At 45.7% G+C, this 19,647-nt stretch overlaps 1 protein-coding gene and 1 pseudogene across 8 annotated transcripts in view; both read left to right on the forward strand.

The window, feature by feature from the left end:
- The first annotated feature begins 1,289 nt into the window (after positions 1 to 1,289).
- On the forward strand, positions 1,290 to 2,373 carry LOC122118371 (annotated as a pseudogene).
- Positions 2,374 to 3,169: 796 nt separating this feature from the next.
- Positions 3,170 to 19,647, forward strand: part of Ptpn22 (protein tyrosine phosphatase non-receptor type 22) — a 46,182-nt gene continuing 29,704 nt past the window's right edge. For 6 of the 8 annotated variants that reach the window (XM_042692342.1, XM_042692341.1, XM_042692347.1 and 3 more), the window contains exons 1-9: positions 3,650 to 3,698; positions 3,782 to 3,869; positions 15,716 to 15,824; positions 16,553 to 16,629; positions 16,748 to 16,843; positions 17,277 to 17,315; positions 17,696 to 17,767; positions 17,852 to 17,911; positions 19,338 to 19,480. In XM_042692342.1, the coding sequence (XP_042548276.1) occupies positions 3,652 to 3,698; positions 3,782 to 3,869; positions 15,716 to 15,824; positions 16,553 to 16,629; positions 16,748 to 16,843; positions 17,277 to 17,315; positions 17,696 to 17,767; positions 17,852 to 17,911; positions 19,338 to 19,480 (731 nt within the window). In that variant the 5' untranslated portion in view covers positions 3,650 to 3,651. The other 2 variants (XM_042692346.1, XM_042692345.1) reach the window with 2 other exon arrangements.

Genomic DNA, 19,647 nt, shown 5'->3' on the forward strand with positions numbered 1-19,647 from the left:
CAAATCTTATTTATTTTGTGTGTTGGTACTGGGGCTTGAACTCAGGGCTTTCTGTTCTTGCTTACCTGTTTTGTTCATGGCTGGTACTTTACCACTTAAGCACAACTCCATTTCCAGTTCTTTGCCAGTTAGGAATACAAGTCTCTTGTCTACCCTGGCTGGCTGGCTTTGAACCACAATCCTAGAGCTCAGCCTCCCGAGTAGCTGGGATGACAATGGGAGTCACCGGCACTTGGGTAATTTGTGTGTGTGTGTGTGTGTGTGTGTGTGTGTGTGTGTGTGGACGAGTACAGGGGCTTGAACTCAGGATCCCATGCTCTCACTGGGCTCTTTCTACCACTTGAGCCATACCTCCATTTCCATTATTTCATCAAAAGTTCCTCATTTCTCCATGATATGTGCTGACCTTCGCTGGTGACTTGTTTCCTTTCCTGACTCCTGACTTCCCACATGATACAAATGAGTCAACGTGCTGCCCTGGGAAAAGAATTACGCTCCCACTGCCATTCTGTATCTGTAAGAACAACTGTGAACAGGCTGGGAAGTGGGCTTAGTGGTGGAGTGCTTGCCTTGCATTCATGAAGCCCTGGGTTCGATTCCTCAGTACTACTACACAGAAAAAGCCGGAAGTGGATCTGTGGCTCAAGTGGTAGAGTGCTAGCCTTGAGAAAAAGGAGCTCAAGGGACAGTGCCCAGGCCTGAGTTTAAGTCCCAGGACTGGCCAAAAAAAAAAATTGTGAACGATGAAGTAGTTTAAATTTTTGTTTTCTCCTTCAGTGTGTTCTCTGCTGCTGGAGTGGTCTGTGCAGGAAATGGCCTTTCAGTTAGGTGATTGAGGTTGAGTTATTTCACAGTATTTTTTCACCTTTTGGGTTTCACACGAAACTCAGTTTTTTTCTTTGTTTTGGTCCTGGGGCTCGAATTCAAAGCCTGGGCACTGTCTCTGAGGTTTTTTTGTCCAAGGCTGTAGCATTCTACCACTTTGAGCCATAGCACCACTTCTGGTTTTCTGATGGTTTACTGGAGATAACAATCTCACAGGCTTTCCTGCCCAGGCTGCCTTCAAACTGCAATCCTCAGATCTCAGCCTCCTGAGTAGGATTACAGGTGTGTCACCAGCATAGGCTAATTTTTTTTTTCCTTTAGCCTTTTTTGCTCAAGACAGGCACTTTACCACTTGAGCCATGCCTCCATTTCTGAGTTTTTGCTGGTTAACTGGAGAAAAAAATTGTATAAGTTTTCTGCCTGGGAGACATCGCGGAGGTGGAGGAATAGGGTTAAGGAGCATCATGTCCACGGAAGTCCTTGAGGCAGCCTCAGCCGAGGAGCAAAAGGAAATGGAAGATAAAGTGACTAGTCCAGAGAAAGCTGAAGAAGCAAAATTAAAAGCAAGATATCCTTCCCTGGGACAGAAGCCTGTGGGTTCAGATTTTCTAAGGAAACGATTACAGAAAGGGCAAAAATAGTTTGATTCTGGAGATTACAACATGGTTAAAGCAAAGATGAAGAACAAGCAACTGCCCACTGCAGCTCCGGACAAGACAGAGGTCACTGGGGACCACATTCCCACTCCACAGGACCTTCCTCAGCGGAAACCATCCCTCATCGCTAGCAAGCTGGCTGGCTGATTCAAAGAGCTGAACTGCATGAATCTTCTAATTCCCAGTATTCCTCCTTAATATGTTACTTATCCACTTCTGTTTCTTTTCATTCACTAAGTCTTTTGAGACTGACAGCTTTGCAGGTAGCGGTAGTGTGTGCTGCTATTGTAAGGGACTGTTCTTTTGTAGAGGTTTGCTTAGCTTAATAGTGCATTGATGAGAAAGACATGTTAGAACAACATAAGCAATCTACTTGAAAATAATTGTGTATATTATCTAACTTCTAATGTAGGACTGGTTTCAACAACTAACAAAGCAAGTTGTACCATTTTAATGTTCTGACTTTCTTTCTCCATCTTAATTATATCTTCATACGCTAACTCCTGGTTAATATGACCTCTCTTGTTTTGATTTCTTTCGTATTTCCTTCTGGATTTTGTAAAATGGAAGTTTAAGACCACAAGTTGGAAGAAAAGTCACATACTCAAACACAAGTTGATGGGGCTCCAAAAGATTGGAATAACTGTGTTTAATAGCCTTCAACCTGTCTCAGCATTCACAGTAGAATCTCCCTTGGGCAATATTTGTCCATTCCAGTATCACATGTGGCTTCAGTGCTTAGCAGCTGTTGGTGAAGCTTGCCCCCGCCTTTTTGTGGCATTACAACCTTTTCATGGTGGAAGATGTGAATGAAGTGTGCATGTACAGTGACTGTGTTGCATTCACTTTTGTGCTGATTTTGTAAATACAATAGTTTTGCACAACCTTTCAAAAAAAAAGTTTTCTGCCTGGGCTGACTTTGAACCTCTATCCTCAGAACTCAGCCTTCGGAGTAGCTAGGATTATAGGCGAGAGCTACTGGTGACCAGCCAGACTCATTTTGTTCATGTATTATTTATCTAACTTCTACCCTCAAAGATCTAGTTATTTTGGAGTTAGATATTAGGTAGATTTGTACCCATTGAGAAGAGAATTCATGTGAATAAATGTGGGAGGCTTTTCTAGAATAGTTGGCCTGTATGGCCAAAAGACCACAAACAGGGCCGGGCACTGGTGGCTCACACCTGTCATCCTAGCTACACAGGAGGCTGAGATCTGAGGATCACAGTTCAAAGCCAGTCCGGGCAGGAAAGTCCATGAGACTCTTATCTCCAATAAACCACTAGAAAACTGGAAGTGGTGCTATGGCTTAAGTGGTAGAGCACTTGCCTTGAGCTGAAGAGCTGAGGGACAGTGCCCAGGCCCAGAGTTCAAGCCCCACGACTGACCAAAAAAAAAAAAAAAGACCCCACACAGGACAGCTTCATTCACAAAACAGTGTCTCTGCTAACTTTCTGACCTGGAATCTCTACGTCTCAGCCAAGGGCCCCTTTTGCTTTCATTTGTCCCTTCACTGTTGGCCAGCAGTGCCTGGGCGTCCACTAGCTGCCTGGTTGCACTCGCTGTGTGAGGACCGCTGGCTTCGTGTGCATGCACACCAGCACATACAACCACAGGAAGCTCACATATGGCAGGGGACTGAAGTGCTGAGAATGCCACCACACCCCAGCCCCGGGAGAGGAGGCTGAGAAGCAGCCCATTTTATTTCATCCAAGAGCGAATTTGATGTCTGTGTGACAGATGGAAGAGTTCTGAATTAAACTGCACTACTTGGATGATGACGGACCATTGTGACAAGAACCTGGTCACAGTCCAGGTAGGAGCTGCACAACTGCTTAGCAGTGTCCTCTGTTTTCCGCAGTTTGTTCAGTATGGGAGGGGTTTTGTGTTCTCTGGAGGTGGGGAGAGGCAGAACTCACCCCTCAGACCTGTAGTTCTGGCTCTCTTCTGAGAAGCAAAATGAGAGGTAAATCTCACTTCAAGGTGATGGGGTGGAACATTCTCAGAGCTGAGACCACATTTGAAGTCCTGGTGAGCCTTGTGTCTGTTCATGAGCTGTAGCCAGGCTCCTCGGCTAGGAGGAAGGCGCTAGGGCCCTGCCAGGGGTGATGGCTCTGTGTATAGTGTGACCACAGGCTGCTTTCGCACTAATTTCCTCTAGGCTTTGATGATGTCACTAAACCACAACCTTCAGCGTGCTAAGCTCCGGCAGCAGAGGTAGCTTCTTGGTGGTATCTGGGCCCTGACACACATTTGTACACCCTCCAGCTCTCTCACAGACTGCTTCTCTTGTCCAACAGCATGGACCAAAGAGAAATTCTGCAGAAGTTCCTGCATACCATCCAAAGCAAGCAAGTGAACAGTGAGGAGATTGCCAGTGAATTTCTGGTGAGTCCTGTGGCGCACACTCTTATCCTATTTACTTGTTGTGGCAACTTCTCCAGACCAAATGGCCCTTGGGGAATAGGTGCCCAGCACCACAAGGGAGGACGTGGAGGAGTCAGACTGCTCTGTGGTGTTCATGGATATTTTAAGTAAAGCAGAAATCATGCTTGTGCTGTTTTGTTCGCTGCTACTTTTGAATTCGACTAGGAATTCCCCAGAGGAATATAAAACTCCAGATATGTAGATACTAATACCAACTGATGTCTGGTGTTCCCTGGGAGGGATTATAATTTATGCTTCAAATGACTAAGTTTTTGTGCCAGTACTATGGCTTAAAACTCAGGGCCTAGGCATTGTCCTTGAGCTTTTTGCTCAAAGCCAATATTCTTACACTTGAGCCACTGCTCCACCTGTAGCTTTTTCTTTGATCCTTAATTGAAAATAAAAGTCTCATGGACTTTTCTGCCTGGACTGTAACCCTGCTCATTAGATCTTTACCTCCAGAGTAGCTAGGATTATAGTTGTGAGCCATTGGTATCTGGTACAAATTACTAACTTTAATTAGGAGGAAAAGGACCACAGTTAACTTTTCATGGATCTTATGTTTTTAGCCTCCTATGTGATTCCATTTGAAGAGCATCAGAACTACTCATTGCCACTTTTTTCTCTGTTTTAGAACATGTGTGCTTGTAGTAACAGGATTTCCTTTAACGTTTCTTTTTTGTGCCGGTGCTGGCCTTAAACTCAGGACCTCTCTCACTTGGCTTTTCTGCTCAAGGCTAGCACTCTACCACTTGAGCCACAGCACCACTTCCGGCTTTTTTCTTTTTGCTTATGTGGTGCTGAGGAATTGAACCCAGGGCTTCAAAATGCAAGGCAAGCGCTCTACCACTGAGCCACCTTCTCAGCCCTAATCTTATTCCTTCTGGTGGATAAGTAAAATTTTTATTGATCCATCCATCTATTGTAGGGCATCCAGGCTGTTTCCATAACCTGGCTATTGTAAAGTAGCCAGGAGTAAATATGTAATGAATATGGATGTACACGTCTTTACCTTATCCTGACTTGTGATGTTCTAGGTAAATGCCCAAGAGTGGTATGGCTGAGTTATAGGGAAAAATCTCTGGTTTTTTGCGAACCTCCAAATTGCCCTCCAGAGTGATTGGCTGTACTAGTTTACTTTGCTACCAACAGTTCAGAAGGGCTCCTCTTTCCCCACATCCCACCAGCATTTGTTCTTAGAAATCATAATGTTGGCCTATCTAACTGGGGTGAGATGGAATCTCAGAGTATTTTAGTTATTAGTTATTTTCTTTATGGCCAGGGATGTTGACTATTATTTACCATTTTTACTTCTTTTTTTTTTTTGGAGGGGAGTCCAGTCATGAGGCCTGAACTCTGGGCCTGGGCGCTGTCCCTCAGCTCTTTACTTCAAGGCTAGTGCGCTATACAACTTGAGCCATAGCACCACTTCTGGCTTTTTTTTTCCTGTTTATGTGCATGCAAGGCAAGCGCTCTACCACTGAGCCATCTTCCCAGCCCCCATTTTTACTTCTTAAGTCTCTTTTTACCTCCTTTGCCCATTTAGTAATTGGTTTATTAGCTTTGGGAGGGGTTAATTCCTTGTATGTTTTGGATAGTAGGCCTTTGTCAGATGTATTTCTGGTAAATAGATCATGAACTTTTAACTGAAATGAGAACCAGAATTATTTGTGGAATTTTTAAGCTTGAGTATTCCCTTTTGTTTTTTGTTTGTTTGTTTGTTTTGGGGGGATCCGGTCGTAGGGCCAGAACTCTGGGCCTGGGTGCTGTCCCTCAGCTCTTCAGCTCAAGGCTAGCACTCTACCACTTGAGCCACAGCACCACTTCCGGCTTTTTTCTTTTTGCTTATGAGGTGCTGAGGAATCAAACCCAGGGCCTCAGGCATGCAAGGCAAGCGCTCTACCACTAAGCCACCTTCCCAGCCCTCTACCACTTGAGTCTAGATGTGGTTCCGCTTTTATTGCTTGGAGAGGTGAACTGGCTGAGGCCGGGGGGGAGGTGGGGGGGGGGTGTGACAAGTGGACAACTGAGGGCATGGAGAGAGACGTGAGTGCTAGATGGTGCTGGGCAGGTCGATGAGTCCACAGGCCACTGGCCAGGCCTCATTCACCCAGGAACCTGGCACGTCAGATGACACCCAGTGTTGGATAATACTGATCATGTGTTTTGGAACACTTCCAACTGGTGATTCAGAACTATAGGAGCATTAAGCCTCAGCGTTTTAGATGTGAAGTGGGAAAAAACAAGGGGATGGACTTGATCCCGACAACCAGACATGTTCCTTAATGTCTCCAAATCTGTTTTCTAACTTACAAAATGGGGATCGTAATTTATGTCCTACCCAAGAGCCTTGTGAAGATTATCAATAGTCTTCCAGGCTCCAGTGGGTCACACCTGTCATCTTAGCTACTCAGGAGGCTGAGGTCTGAGGATTGTAGATCTAAGCCAGTTGTGCAGAGAAGTCCATGAAACTCTTACTCTCTAATTAAGCACCAAAAACAGCCAGAAGTAGAGCTATGGTCAAGTGGTAGAGAGCTAGCCTTGACTTTTGAAAAAAGCTCTGGGACAGCCCAGGCCCTGACTTCTAGTTCCATGGCCTGGACCAAAAAAAAACAACAACAAAAAACAATAGTTATAATAACCAATTAAATATGAGCCCAGGGCTGGGAAGGTGGCTCAGTGGTAGAGCGCTTGCCTTGCATGCATGAGGCCCTGGGTTTGATTCCTCAGCACCACATAAGCAAAAAGAAAAAGCTAGAAGTGGCGCTGTGGCTCAAGTGGTAGAGCACTAGCCTTGAGCTGAAGAGCTGAGGGACAGTGCCCAGGCCCAGAGTTCAGGCCCCACGACCGGACCCCCCCAAAAAAAAGAAGAAGAAGAAAAAAAAAAAACGTGAGCCCAGCATGGCATCGCATGACTGTGCTCCCAGCTACCTGGGGATGAACAGGACTACCCAGGAGGCAGCTTGGCCAACTTAGGGCCAACGTGCCTCAAAAAAAAAAGGCAGTCATTTGTAATACTTATTTATTTATTTATTTATTGGGTCCGGTCGTGGGGCCTGAACTCTGGGCCTGGGCGCTGTCCCTCAGCTCTTCAGCTCAAGGCTAGCGCTCTACCACTTGAGCCACAGCGCCACTTCTGGCTTTTTTCTTTTTGCCTATGTGGTGCTGAGGAATCGAACCCAAGGCCTCATGCATGCAAGGCAAGTGCTCTACCACTGAGCCATCTTCCCAGCCCCTTGTAATACTTATTGAACACCTACTATGTGCCGAATTTGGTTTTGGTTTTAGTGAATGGAATAAACAAATCTTTTACTGACTAGGGATATCACTCAGCTGGTAGAAAGTGTAAGGCCCCGAGTTCAAACCCAATACCACCAAGTAAGTTAATAAATAACAACCGTGAAAAATGCCTTTGCCCTCTAAGACTAGCACTCTGCTGCCAGGCCTCTGCTGTCAGCTCGGCTCAGCTCAGCTCAGCATCATGGCTGGCCAGGCTGAATGAATGCTTTTTTTTTTTGTCATGGGGCTTCAACTTGGGGCCTTGGCGCTGTCCCTGAGCTTCTTTTGCTCAAGGCTAGCACTCTACCGCTTGAGCCACAGCCCCACTTCTGACTTTTTCTGTGATTAATTGGAGATAAGAGTCTCACAGACTTTCCTACCCAGGCTGGCTTTGAACCGAGATCCTCAGATCTCAGCCTCCTGAGTATCTAGGATTACAGGCTTGAGCCACCGGTGTCCAGGCAGCACGAACTCCTGAGTTACTACAGAGTGGGTAGAGAGGAAGTATGTGCGGGCCTCTAGATTACCAATCCCGAGCCAAATTCGGTGGGAAAAAGAGCCGAGGGGTAATACCAGCATTTTATTCTGTTTATGTGTTTGTTTGTTTAAATAGTGCAGTCTAGGGGCTGGAAAGGTGGCTCAGTGGTAGAGTGCTCGCCTAGCATGCATGAGGCCCTGGGTTCGATTCCTCAGCATCACATAAGCAGAAAAGGCTGGAAGTGGTGTTGTGGCCTTGAGCTGAAGCACCCAGACCCAGAGTTCAGGCCCCACAACCAATAACAACAACAAATAAATAAATTAAATAAATAGTGCAGTCTACATCTCTAATATTTCACCTCTCTTAAGCTCAGGCTACCAAATTATAGCAGCTACCTTCCATCTGGTTTCTCTGCTTCGGGTTTTGCCCCACCTTTCATTTTCTTCCCCCTGTGTGTACTGGGGCTTGAACTCAGGGCCTCATCTGCTCACTTGGCTTTTCCACTCAAGCAGTTACTCTGCTAATTAAGTAACACCTCTACTTCCCCAAGGGATCTTTTCATAATACAGAATACGGTCATGTCTTCTCTGCTTAAGAACTTTCATAGGTTGTTTTTGTTTCTGTTTGTTTTGTTTGTTTGGGTGCTGGTCCTGGGGCTTGAACTGGGGTCTGGGCACAGTCCCTGAGCTTTTTTGCTCAAGTCTAGCATTCTCCCACTTGAGCCACAGCTCCATTCCAGTTTTTCGGGGGTGGCTAACTGGAGGTAAGAGATTCATGGACTTTCCAGCCTGGGATGGCTTTGAACCACGATCTTCAGATCTCAGCCTCTAAAATAGTTTGGAGGCTAGTACCTGGCTTAGGTTTTATGTTTTTAAGCTGGTTCCAATTGAGAACTACAGCATACACTTAGAAAAGTACATAAAAGATGTGCGTATAAACTTAAAGCAGCTATCTCAGGGGCCAGCCCGTGATCATGTCTGACCTAGAAGACCTCCAGCCCGTGATCAGGTCTGACCTAGAAGACCTCCTTCCTCCCCGCAGCCAGCCTCCACCCACACTGTACCCACGGTACTCATCACTTCCTTGCTTCCCTGGCTTCTAATTTGAACAGCCTGTGTTGGGTGGGGATTTAGTGGAACCTCACGGCTCACTGACTCACGTCCTCCGGTGGAAAAACAGCCTTGCCCTCAGCCCAGACACGGGTGTTCTGTAGCTTTGGGGAGGGATGGCTAGCGTGGACAGTGCAACCGGCACTATTAAATCATAGGGCTTTCCATCTGTCTTAAGGCCTAAATGAATTCTCTCAGGACAGGATGCTTCTGGTTTCAGGGCTCGTTCTGTGACACCTGGCCACCAGTCATCTAAGTGGTGATGGACATGGGAATTACCAAAAGATCTGGGTACTTCTGGGCCGATGCCCTGTATTACCTCTCCCCTTCTCCCCCCGCACCCCCATAGGCCCTCTCTCCTGCTTGGCTAGGATCTGTGATGGGACTGACAGCCCTGATGTGTCTGGCAGCCAGGCAATGCCAGGTACTCGGGCCTTGCCCTGAGACAGAGGAAGGTGGCTAACTTCCTTTCAGCATTCGGTGCCTTCATCATTCCCGCATTCCTCTCCCTCATTAGCATTCAGGAATTCTGCTGTCCATTCATGGTTACTTCCTCAGAGAAACCTACCCTCCCTTCCTCTTCTCTTTCTCTTCCTTCCTTCCTTCCCCCCCTTCTTCTTCCCTCCCTCCCCTCCCTCCCCTCCTTTCCTTTCCCTTCCTTTCCTTTCCTTTCCTTTCTTTTCCTTTCCTTTCTTCCTGTCTCCCTCCTTTCCCTTCCTTACCTCTTTCTTTTCCTTCCCTCTCTTCTTTTTCCCTTGCTCTCTCCCTCCCTCCTTCCCTTCTCCCTCTCTTCTTGTTCTCTTTTGAAAATGACCTTAATTCAGTTTAGAGATAGAAAAACATGCACAAGCCAGGTGCTGATGGCAGGAAAGTCTGAGTGCCTTTGTTGTTGGTGGTCATGGGGCTTGAACTCCAGGCCTGGGCACTGTCTCTGAGCAATTTTGCTCAAGGATAATGCTCTACCACTTTGAGCCACAGCTCCACTTCCTGTTTTCTGGTGGTTAATTGAAGATAAGAGTCTCCCAGGGCTGGGAAGGTGGCTCAGTGGTAGAGCGCTTGCCTTGCATGCATGAGGCCCTGGGTTCGATTCCTCAGCACCACATAAGCAAAAAAGAAAAAAGCTGGAAGTGGCGCTGTGGCTCAAGTGGTAGAGCTCTAGCTTTGAGCTGAAGAGCTGAGGGACAGCACTCAGGCCCAGAGTTCAGGTCCCATGACTGGACCCCCCCCCCCCCAAAAAAAAAAAAAAAGAGTCTCCCAGACTTTCCTGCCTGGTCTGGCTTAAACCTCAGTCCTCAGATCTAGCCTCCTGAATAGCTAGGTGTGAGCTACCAGTACCCAGCTCTCTCCCTCTCGCTCGCGCTTGCATACTCTCTCTCTCCCCCATCTCTTTTTTTTTTTGCGGGGGGGGGGGGGGTGTCCAGTCATGGGGCCTGAACTCTGGGCCTGGGCGCTGTCCCTCAACTCTTCAGCTCAAGGCTAGCCCTCTACCACTTGAGCCACAGCGCCACTTCCGGCTTTTTTCTTTTTTGCTTATGTGGTACTGAGGAATGGAACCCAGGGCCTCATGCATGCAAGGCAAATGCTCTACCACTGAGCCACCTTCCCAGTCCCCTCCCAATCTCTTTTTTGTCGGTTAGTGGGGTTTGAACTCTGGTCCTGGGCACTGTCCCTCAGCATTTCAGCTCAAGGTGAGCACTCTACTGCTTGAGCCACAGAGCCACTTGCAGTTTTCTCGTGGTTTTTTTTTTGGGGGGGGGGTCCGGTCGTGGGCCCTGAACTCTGGGTCTGGGCGCTGTCCTTCAGCTCTTCAGCTCAAGGCTAACGCTCTACCACTTGAGCCACAGCGCCACTTCCAGCTTTTTTCTTTTTTCTTATGTGGTGCTGAGGAATCGAACCCAGGGTCTTGAGCATGCAAGGCAAGCACTCTACCACTGAGCCACCTTCCCAGCCCTTCTCGTGGTTTATTGGAGATAAGAGTCTTACAGACTTTTCTTGCCCAGGCTGGCTTTGAACCTCAATCCTCAGATCTCAGCCTCCTGAATAACTAGGATGACAGGCAGGAGCCCCCGGCGCCCGGCTCTCTCTTTCTTTTGTGAGACTCTTATCTCCAACTAACCACCAGAAAACCAAAATGGAGCTGTGGCTCAAAGTTGTAGTGCACTGTCCTTGAGGAGAAAAGCTCAGGGACAGCACCTAAACCCTGAGTTCAAGTCCCACAACCTACACAAAAAGCTTAGTCCTGACTTCTTGAGGCCAGGATCCCATCTGTGGTAGTTTCTTGGTGAGAGGGGCGCAAATCTGCAAGCTGAGTGAATGAGTTAGCTTATGAGCACACAGGGAATCTAGTTTTCCACCCATCCCACCCTATCTAGGAGCTCGCCACTCCATTCTCTCAGCCACTCTTCCCTGGTGTTCCTAACAGTGCCGCCTCCTGGGGAGTTATTCCTCACTTTGTTGGCTGGCAGAGAAATCCTTTTACCCTTCCACCTCCCTTCTTCCCAAACTTCAACCCACCCCACATAGTCCAGCTTTCTCCTTCAGTGTGTGTGGGGGGTGGGGGGGAGGTTGCATGGTGGCGTGTGGAAGTACTGGGGTGTGAACTCAGAGGTTCAGACTTTCACATTTTTCTGCTCATGGCTGGTGCTCTATCACTTGAGCACACCTCTCCTTCCATTTTCTTGCTGGTTAGTGGGAAATAAAAGTCTGTTGGATTTGTCTGCCTGGGCTGGCTTCAAACTGCAATTCTCAGATCTCAGCCTCCTGAGTAGCTAGGCTACTTTTACTTTCTCTCTTCTACTATTTTCTTCCTATTTTCAGGCTCCCCTGATTTCTGGGAGTGACACCTATTCCAAGTACATGCTATGGAGTTAGCACAATGACCTCTCCCCAGACTACTGTGGTCTGTCAGCTCTGCCAACTCTGCACTGCTCCATTCTCTGTTGGGCACTGGAGCCTGGTGTCTGGCAGGGAGAGAAGAGGAATTAAAAAAAAAAAAGTGCTTTGCCGTGGTCTGACCCTGGGTTGACATCAGGGGAAAATTCAGAATTTCCACAGTAGGTTATCCGTTCTGTAGGTGTTTTCTGTATGATGTCCCCAGCCTGAGGACTCCAGGAGAGAGAAAGCAATAGGAAAAGAGAAAGCCATTTTGTTCCTTGTGGAAGGTTTCAGTGGAGGCTAAACAAGAATGTACTACACCCATTCAGAGCCTGTATCTGTGATATTTTATCAAAATCATTGGAAAGACTTTGTCTGTAGCATTCTTGGAAAGCATTCTACAGCAAAGCAAAAACAACAACTAAAACCCAACAAGAACACAGTATGACAAGGAGCATGTTCTGGGATATGTTCTGGAGATTTCCAGAAAGTTCTCTTCAAGAAATCTAAATCTTTGCATGGCAGTGTGAAAATGACCATTCAGAGGGTGCGTAAGGTCAATGAGTGTAGAAACACTGTATAGTTTCCTATGTGCCTGGTGTTAGTTAAATGTTCTGAAATTTCTAAATTAGGTCACTAGTATTTCTATCTTGGTATACGAATATGATGTACAGATAGCAGTCCAGCGTCCCTTCCTGCTCCAACTATGGAAACCCAGAAGGATTCAACCCATGATGCAAATGCAAGACTAAAGAACTATGTAAGCCGGGCGCCAGTGGCTAATGCCTGTAATCCTAGCTACTCAGGAGGCTGAGATCCGAGGATCACAGTTCAAAACCACTTCCAGTTTTTTGAGTGGTTAATTGGAAATAAGAGTGTCATGGACTTTTCTTCCAGGGCAGGCTTCTAACCGCAATCCTCAGATCTCAGCCACAGCTAGGATTACAGGCGTGAGCCACCTGCACCCAGCTCTGAAATTGTTTTGAGTTTAGGAAAAATGTGCAAAGCACAGATGACATAATTATGCCTAATGAATGAGCGGAGAAAGAAACGAGTGAAGATCAGCATCAGCCCTGGTAGCTGGCTATAAGTGAAAGACCCTACAGTTAAGTATCGGTCATACTTGTGGATGGCATGTCCATTAGTTGCTGCTGTATCAGAGCCATGCAGAATGCTTAAGAGAGGAAAGATTTGCCTCAGCTATCCATGGCTTCTGTCCACGGCTGCTTGGCTGCGGGGCTGCAGTGATACTGAGCCATCACTGCCGAGTGAGCACAGGGGAGCAGTTACTCTCTTCGTGGTCCCAGAAAGTAGAAAGACATCAACAGACAGGAACTGGACAGAGTACACCCTCTGAACACACCTCTAATGTCCTCCTTCCACCAGGCTGCTCTACCTCGTCCTGTCACTGTGTTATGGGCCCACTGGGGCGTTAATCCATCAATTAGGTCAGAGCTCCCAGGATCCATGCACTCCCCCAAAGTCTGTCCATTTGTATCAGCCCAGTCTCCAGGACCTGAATCCATGGGGAAACTTTATACCTAACCTAGAACATTCTGTCCCTTATCCCTAAAGACTCGTGGCCATCTTACAAAGCAAAATGCATTTAATCCAACACTAAGAGTCCTCGAAGACTCAAAATGCCAGCATTCTCCAGAGTTCAAGTCTATATTTGAACTGTGGTGCAGCATCTGCGGATCAAAAGCTGAAGTCTAAAGCTGCCTGTGAGACTCAAGGCAAACACTTAGCTATGAGACTTATAAAATTAAAGATAAATTACATATTCCCAAGATGTAGTGATGCAGTCCCATTCTACTAGAAAGGAGAGTGAGGCCAAAGGGAGACAAAAACACAAGGCAAACAGTTAGGATTGAAATGTAAGTAAGTCTGAATCAGTTACATAAATCAACAAGCACCTATACGCCTTCCATGAGTACACTTGGTCTCCATGCGTGCGTGTGTGTGTGTGTGTGTGTGTGTGTGTGTGTGTGTGTGTGTGTACTCTATACAGGTACTGGGACTTGAACTCAAGGCCTTGGGTTGCTCCTTAGCTTTTTTTCTACTCAAGGCTGGTGCTCTATTACTTAGGCTACACCTCCACCTCTGGCTCGTTGGTGGAGGTAAGACTTGTCTCTTGAGTTGTCTGCCCAGGCTGGCTTTGATCCCAAGATCACAGCCTCCTGAAAAGCTAACCACTGGAGCTAAGATTTGAGGATACCATGCTAAAACGGAGTAATTCTCAATCAGAAGACAGAACAGAAGAGAGGACTAAAAGGATATAATGGGAAGTGGCAAAGACGAGTCAAACAAGGAAGAGAAGCAAGATGTAATTTAGACTAATAAGGGCCAAGGAATGAGGAAATTTCAAAACAGAAGCTAAAGATTGAGAAGATGGGGGCTGGGAAGGTGGCTCAGTGGTAGAGTGCTTGCTCACATGCATGAGGCCTTTGGGTTTGATTTCTCAGTACCACATAAACAGAAAAAAACCGGAAGTGGCATTGTGGCTCAAGTGGTAGAGTGCTCACCTTGAGCCGAAGAGCTGAGGGACAGCACCCAGGTCCAGAGTTCAGATCCCATGATGGACAAAAAAAAAAAAAAAAAAGACTGAGATGGCCCAGGGTTGTAGCCCATGGGAGAAACTCATGTTTCTCATATAATCAACCTTCTACTGAATAGTGGGGAAAATGATGAAAATTATTTTTTTTAGCTTAAGCAGATATTTTTATTGATAATCCTAGATGCTTTTCTCCCTTTGCTTTTGGAAACTGACCAGGTCTCACATAGACTTAGTTCTAGTACCTATAGTTTCTTTGAACGATGAGCAAGATGAAATTTAGAACAAGAATAATTCCTAACATAGAGCCAAAGAGGAATTGCTTCTTCTAACCCAAGTTGTTTTTCTTCCTTTTATTTTTTTGTCGGTTGTGGGGCTTGAACTCAGGGCCCCCAGACACTGTCCCTCAGCTCTTCAGCTTAAGGCGAGCGCTCTACCACTTCAACCACAATACCACTTCCAGATTTCTGAGTGGTTTATTGGAGATAAGATTCTCATGGACTTTCCTGCCCAGGCTGGCTTTGAACCATGATCCTCAGATCTCAGCCTCCCGAGTAGCTAGGATTACAGGCGTGAGCCACTAGTGCCCGGCTAACCTAAGTTTTGTTCCATAGTATAGTACTAGAAAATGGGAATCATTTTAAGGAAATTACTTTATTATCATGAGGACTCCTGTTCAGTACTGTTGAATTATTTCCTGCCTGTCCCAGATGCTATTAAGAGTATTATTTGAGGCTGGGCTGAAGTGGTAGAGTACCAGCCATGAGCCCGGAGGACCTGGATTCAAGCCTGAATACTGGCACCAAAACCAAAAACCGTGGAATGGAAACATTTGCATTTCAATAGATGTAGACAGAGTTTGCTTTAGCTTCATTTCCATTTAGGAAAAAAAAAGTCATCAGTAAAAAGACTGATGGAACTTATTGACTTTCCTGTTGACTAGTGTAGTGCAGAGCCGCTGTAAGGAAAATAAATCAAGTTTTAGTGTCTGCTGGTTAGGTGGAACATTTAGCTTGCTTTCAGAAGGTATTTGCTTCCTTAAATACTTACCAGTTTCACCTTTAAGTTTTTGTTATCTGTGGCTCAGCTGCAAAAATTGTGATCTTTTACTTCTCCTTTTACTTGCTGTTCCGATGCCCTGCTCTGAAAGCAGTACACCCCAGAGGATGCTAAAAGACTTGAGCTGCAGTGTTTGGAAAGAGGAGAAAGAGGGCTGGGACGGTGGCTCAGTGGTAGAGCGCTTACCTTGCATGCGTGAGGCCCTGGGTTCAATTCCTCAACACTACATAAGCAGCAGAAAAAAAAAGCGAGAAGTGGTGCTGTGGCTCAAGGGGTAGAGTGTTAGCCTTGAGCTGAAGAGCTGAGGGACAGCGCCCAGGCCCAGAGTTCAGGCCCCACAACCGGCCCCCCCCCACCCCCCAAAAAAAAGAAAGTGGAGAAAGAAAGCTCTCTAGCATTAGCCTTTTACCTCCTTTATTTAGTAAAACTAACTGTTCTTGGAATTTTATTACAGAAGCTGAAAACGCAGTCCACCAAGTACAAGGCAGACAAAACCTACCCCACTACTGTGGCTCAGAGACCCAAGAATTTCAAGAAAAATAGATATAAGGATATTTTGCCCTGTAAGTTCCATTTTTCCCTCTAAACTTATACTTTCTCTGAATTTCAATCATCTATCTTTTCTTTCTTTTTCCTTTTTTTTTTTTTTTATTTTTTTAGCTGGGGTCTTGAACTCAGGGTCTGGGCGCTGAGGGCCTGAGCTCTTTTACTCAAGACTAGCACTCTATCACTTTTAGCCACAGTGCCACATCCAGTTTTCGAGTAATTAATTGGAGATAAAGAGTCTCACCAGGACTTTTCTGCCTTGGCTGGCTTTGAACTGTGATCCTCAGATCTCAGCCTCCTGAGTAGGTAGGATTAGAGGCGTGAGCCCTGTTTCAACCACATATATTTAACCAGCAGATCAGAATGTACTATTTGTGATTGCAAAGATAGTACTATTGGTTGGGAATGTGGCTTTGTGGTAGAGTGCTTGCCTAGCATGCATGAAGCCCTGGGTTCAAATTCCTCAGTACCACATAAACAGAAAAAGATGGCAGTGGCGCTGTGGCTCAAGTGGTAGAATGCTAGCCTTGAGCAAAAGAAGCTCAGGGACAGTGGACAGGCCTTGAGTTTAAGCCGCAGGACTGGTGGAAAAAAAAAAGATTGTACTGTTGATAATTGTACCATTGATGATTCATTCATTCGTTCATTCATTTGCTCTCTGTCACCAAACACTCATAGAGTTAGGCCCTGACTGAACCTTCTATGTCAGCCTTCTTAATTACACTGTTGTTCTTTTGTATTTCAGATGATCATAGCCGGGTAGAGCTGTCCCTGCTAACTTCTGATGAGGATTCCAGCTACATCAATGCCAACTTCATAAAGGTACTGTGAAATCAAATCATTTGATAGTTCTCTACAAACCTGAAGAAGGGGGTTGGGAAGAGAACTGAGAGGAAGGTATTTTCAGTACTCACTTCATGCAATTTCTGTTCCCCTTCAGGGAGTTTATGAGCCAAAGGCTTACATCGCCACACAGGGTCCTCTGTGCACAACCCTTCTGGACTTCTGGAGGATGGTGTGGGAATATGGCGTCCTGGTAAGACAGCGTTGCTGCTCACGCTTCATCTCCTGATTCTTAAGGACAAAGAGATGACATCTTAGGGATATCAGGATGTGCTTGAGCTTTCTCATCCATTAAAACTAGTGCTTTTCTTATTGGTGGGCGGAATTTCAGGACCAGGCATGTTTTATTCAAATGTCATTCTAGTTCAAGGAAACGAAAGTTTATACCTTGACAAGCTCTTTTGCTAACAAGAATTTGCTGACTTGAATAGAGAAAATAAAAGGAAGTGAGGACAGAAAAAGGAAGAATAAGAGAAACATTTTATCAGTCACCAGGATTTCTCTTTTGCTATAGAAACAAAACAAAACAGAAAAACAGTGATGAAACCCTTCTGACTCAGGGCCCATGTGTCCTTTCTACCTGTGCAGATATGCCGGTTTCTTTCTCTTTTACTCTTCCTCCCCAGGTCATTGTTATGGCTTGCATGGAGTTTGAAATGGGAAAGGTGAGTGGCTGCCTAGCACCTAGAGACCTAAAGGTAAAGGAAGAAGGAAAAATTGGAAGCTGGACTTTCTGTAAGTGTACCTGGGTAAAAATCATATCATCTTCTTAGTTCAAGTGAGGAATGAGTCCTAAAAGCTTTTCAACAAGAAGGGCCTCTTTTATATACTTTCCCAGTATACTTAAAAAAAAAAAAAAAAAGCCAGGCGTCGGTGGCTCACGCCTTTAATCCTAGCTACTCAGAAGGCTGAGATCTGAGGATTGTGGTTCAAAGCCAGCCTGGGCAGGAAAGTCTGTGAGACTCATATCTCTAATAAACCACCAGAAACCCAGAAGTGGTCTAGACTATGTTGAGAGAAATCACTGTTTGGTTTTGTGTTACAGAAAAAGTGTGAGCGCTACTGGGCGGAGCCAGGTGAGATACAGCTGGAATTTGGTCCTTTCTCCATATCCTGTGTAAGTATGATTGATGTTTGTTCTAGGATCTTCTGAGAAAGCTTATCTTTGAAATTATTAATATTTCAATCTTCTTCTTCTTAGGAAGCTGAAAAAAGGAAGTCTGATTATATGATCAGAACACTAAAAGCCAAGTTCAATAGCGTAAGTGTAGATTAGAAATGGTAAGCTGGGGGGGTGGATGAGGGGGGAGGAGTTGGGGGAAGAAAGGGATGGTAGAGGAAAAACAAAGGAGGGGTAACAATGCTCAATAGGAAATGGACTCATTACCTTGTTCATGTAACTGTAATCCCTCTGTACAGTATTTTTATAAATAAATAAATATATATATATATATATATATACATGGTAAGCTCAAAAGCCTACAGCAGGGGCTGGGAAGGTGGCTCAGTGGTAGAGTGCTTGCCTTGCATGCATGAGGCCCTGGGTTCAATTCCTCAGCACCACATAAGCAAAAAGAAAAAAGGTGGAAGTGGTGTTGTGGCTCAAGTGGTAGAGCGCTAGCCTTGAGCTGAAGAGCTGAGGGGCAGTGCCCAGGCCCAGAGTTCAGGCCCCACGACTGGACCCCCCCAAAAAAATAAGCCTTCATATTCAAAGGTAATAGAGTAATCTGTATTCTCTGGTCTGTCCCACATCATGCATACATAAAAATGATAATATTCATAGGATGAACCGGGAATAGACCGGGGACCAATTTAGGGGCTTGGGCTGATTTAGATCCTATCTTGCCCTTTCTAAGGAGAGGGATTTAATGTCAGCCTGTCCATGACCATATGAGATAAACTATTAGGGAAGATTTTTGCTTTGGACTATTTCCATATTTACCTTTCTTGTAAATAGGGATATTTGGAATAAGAAAGCAGTAAGTGAGTTGGGTTCATGCCTGTAATCTTAGCTATTCATTAGAGGCTGAGATCTGAGGATCATGGGTCCGGTCGTGGGGCCTGAACTCTGGGTCTGGGCACTGTCCCTCAGCTCTTCAGCTCAAGGCTAGCACTCTACCACTTGAGCCACACCGCCACTTCCGGCTTTTTTCTTTTTGCTTATGTGGTGCTGAGGAATCGAACCCAGGGCCTCAGGCATGCAAGGCAAGCACTCTACCACTGAGCCACCTTCCCAGCCCTCCTTCGAGACTTTTATCTCCATTTAAACAGAAGCCAGGAGTGGATGACTCATGCCTATAATCCTAGCTATTTGCAGTTCAAAGCGAGCCCTGGAGGAAAGTCTGTGAGACTCTTATTTACAAAACAAAACAATAGCAACAAAAACCCATACAAAAAAAGCAGCTGTGTTCAAGGGGTAAGAGGTGCTAGCTTTGAACAGTGACAGAGCGCAGGCCCAGAGTTCAAAACAAATAAAAAGCTACGGGACAGCACCCAGACCCTGAGTTCAAACCCTAGTACTGGCAAAATAAAAGAGGGGAGGAGAGTAAGTGACTTCCTGTCCTTCTGATTGTTCTCGTAAGCACTCTTGTTGCCAGAGATCTATAGAAAAGAAAGCAGACTAGATGGCAGAAAATGCTATGAAGAATTAAATCAGACTCATAACTTCTTTGCCTGCATTTTTATAGGAAACTCGAACCATCCACCAGTTTCATTATAAGAATTGGCCAGATCATGATGTTCCATCATCTGTAGACCCTCTCCTGGAGCTTATCTGGGATGTGCGTTGTTATCAAGAGAATGACCACGTTCCCATCTGCATTCACTGCAGGTAGGGTGCTGCATGTGAACTTTCCACTGAGAACTGGCTCAGGAAAAGGTCAAGAGCAGAATCAGTCTATGAGAAATGTAACCAGAGCATCAAATTCATGTTTTTCTGTTGTTACTTTTGAGCAATATAGCTCTAGTGACTTGTATAAGTTGCTTGAGTCCTGGCCT

This window comes from Dipodomys spectabilis, unplaced genomic scaffold (genome assembly GCF_019054845.1).
Source record: "Dipodomys spectabilis isolate Male_0828 unplaced genomic scaffold, ASM1905484v1 ptg000148l, whole genome shotgun sequence".
In the NCBI taxonomy this organism is placed as follows: Eukaryota; Metazoa; Chordata; class Mammalia; order Rodentia; family Heteromyidae; genus Dipodomys; species Dipodomys spectabilis.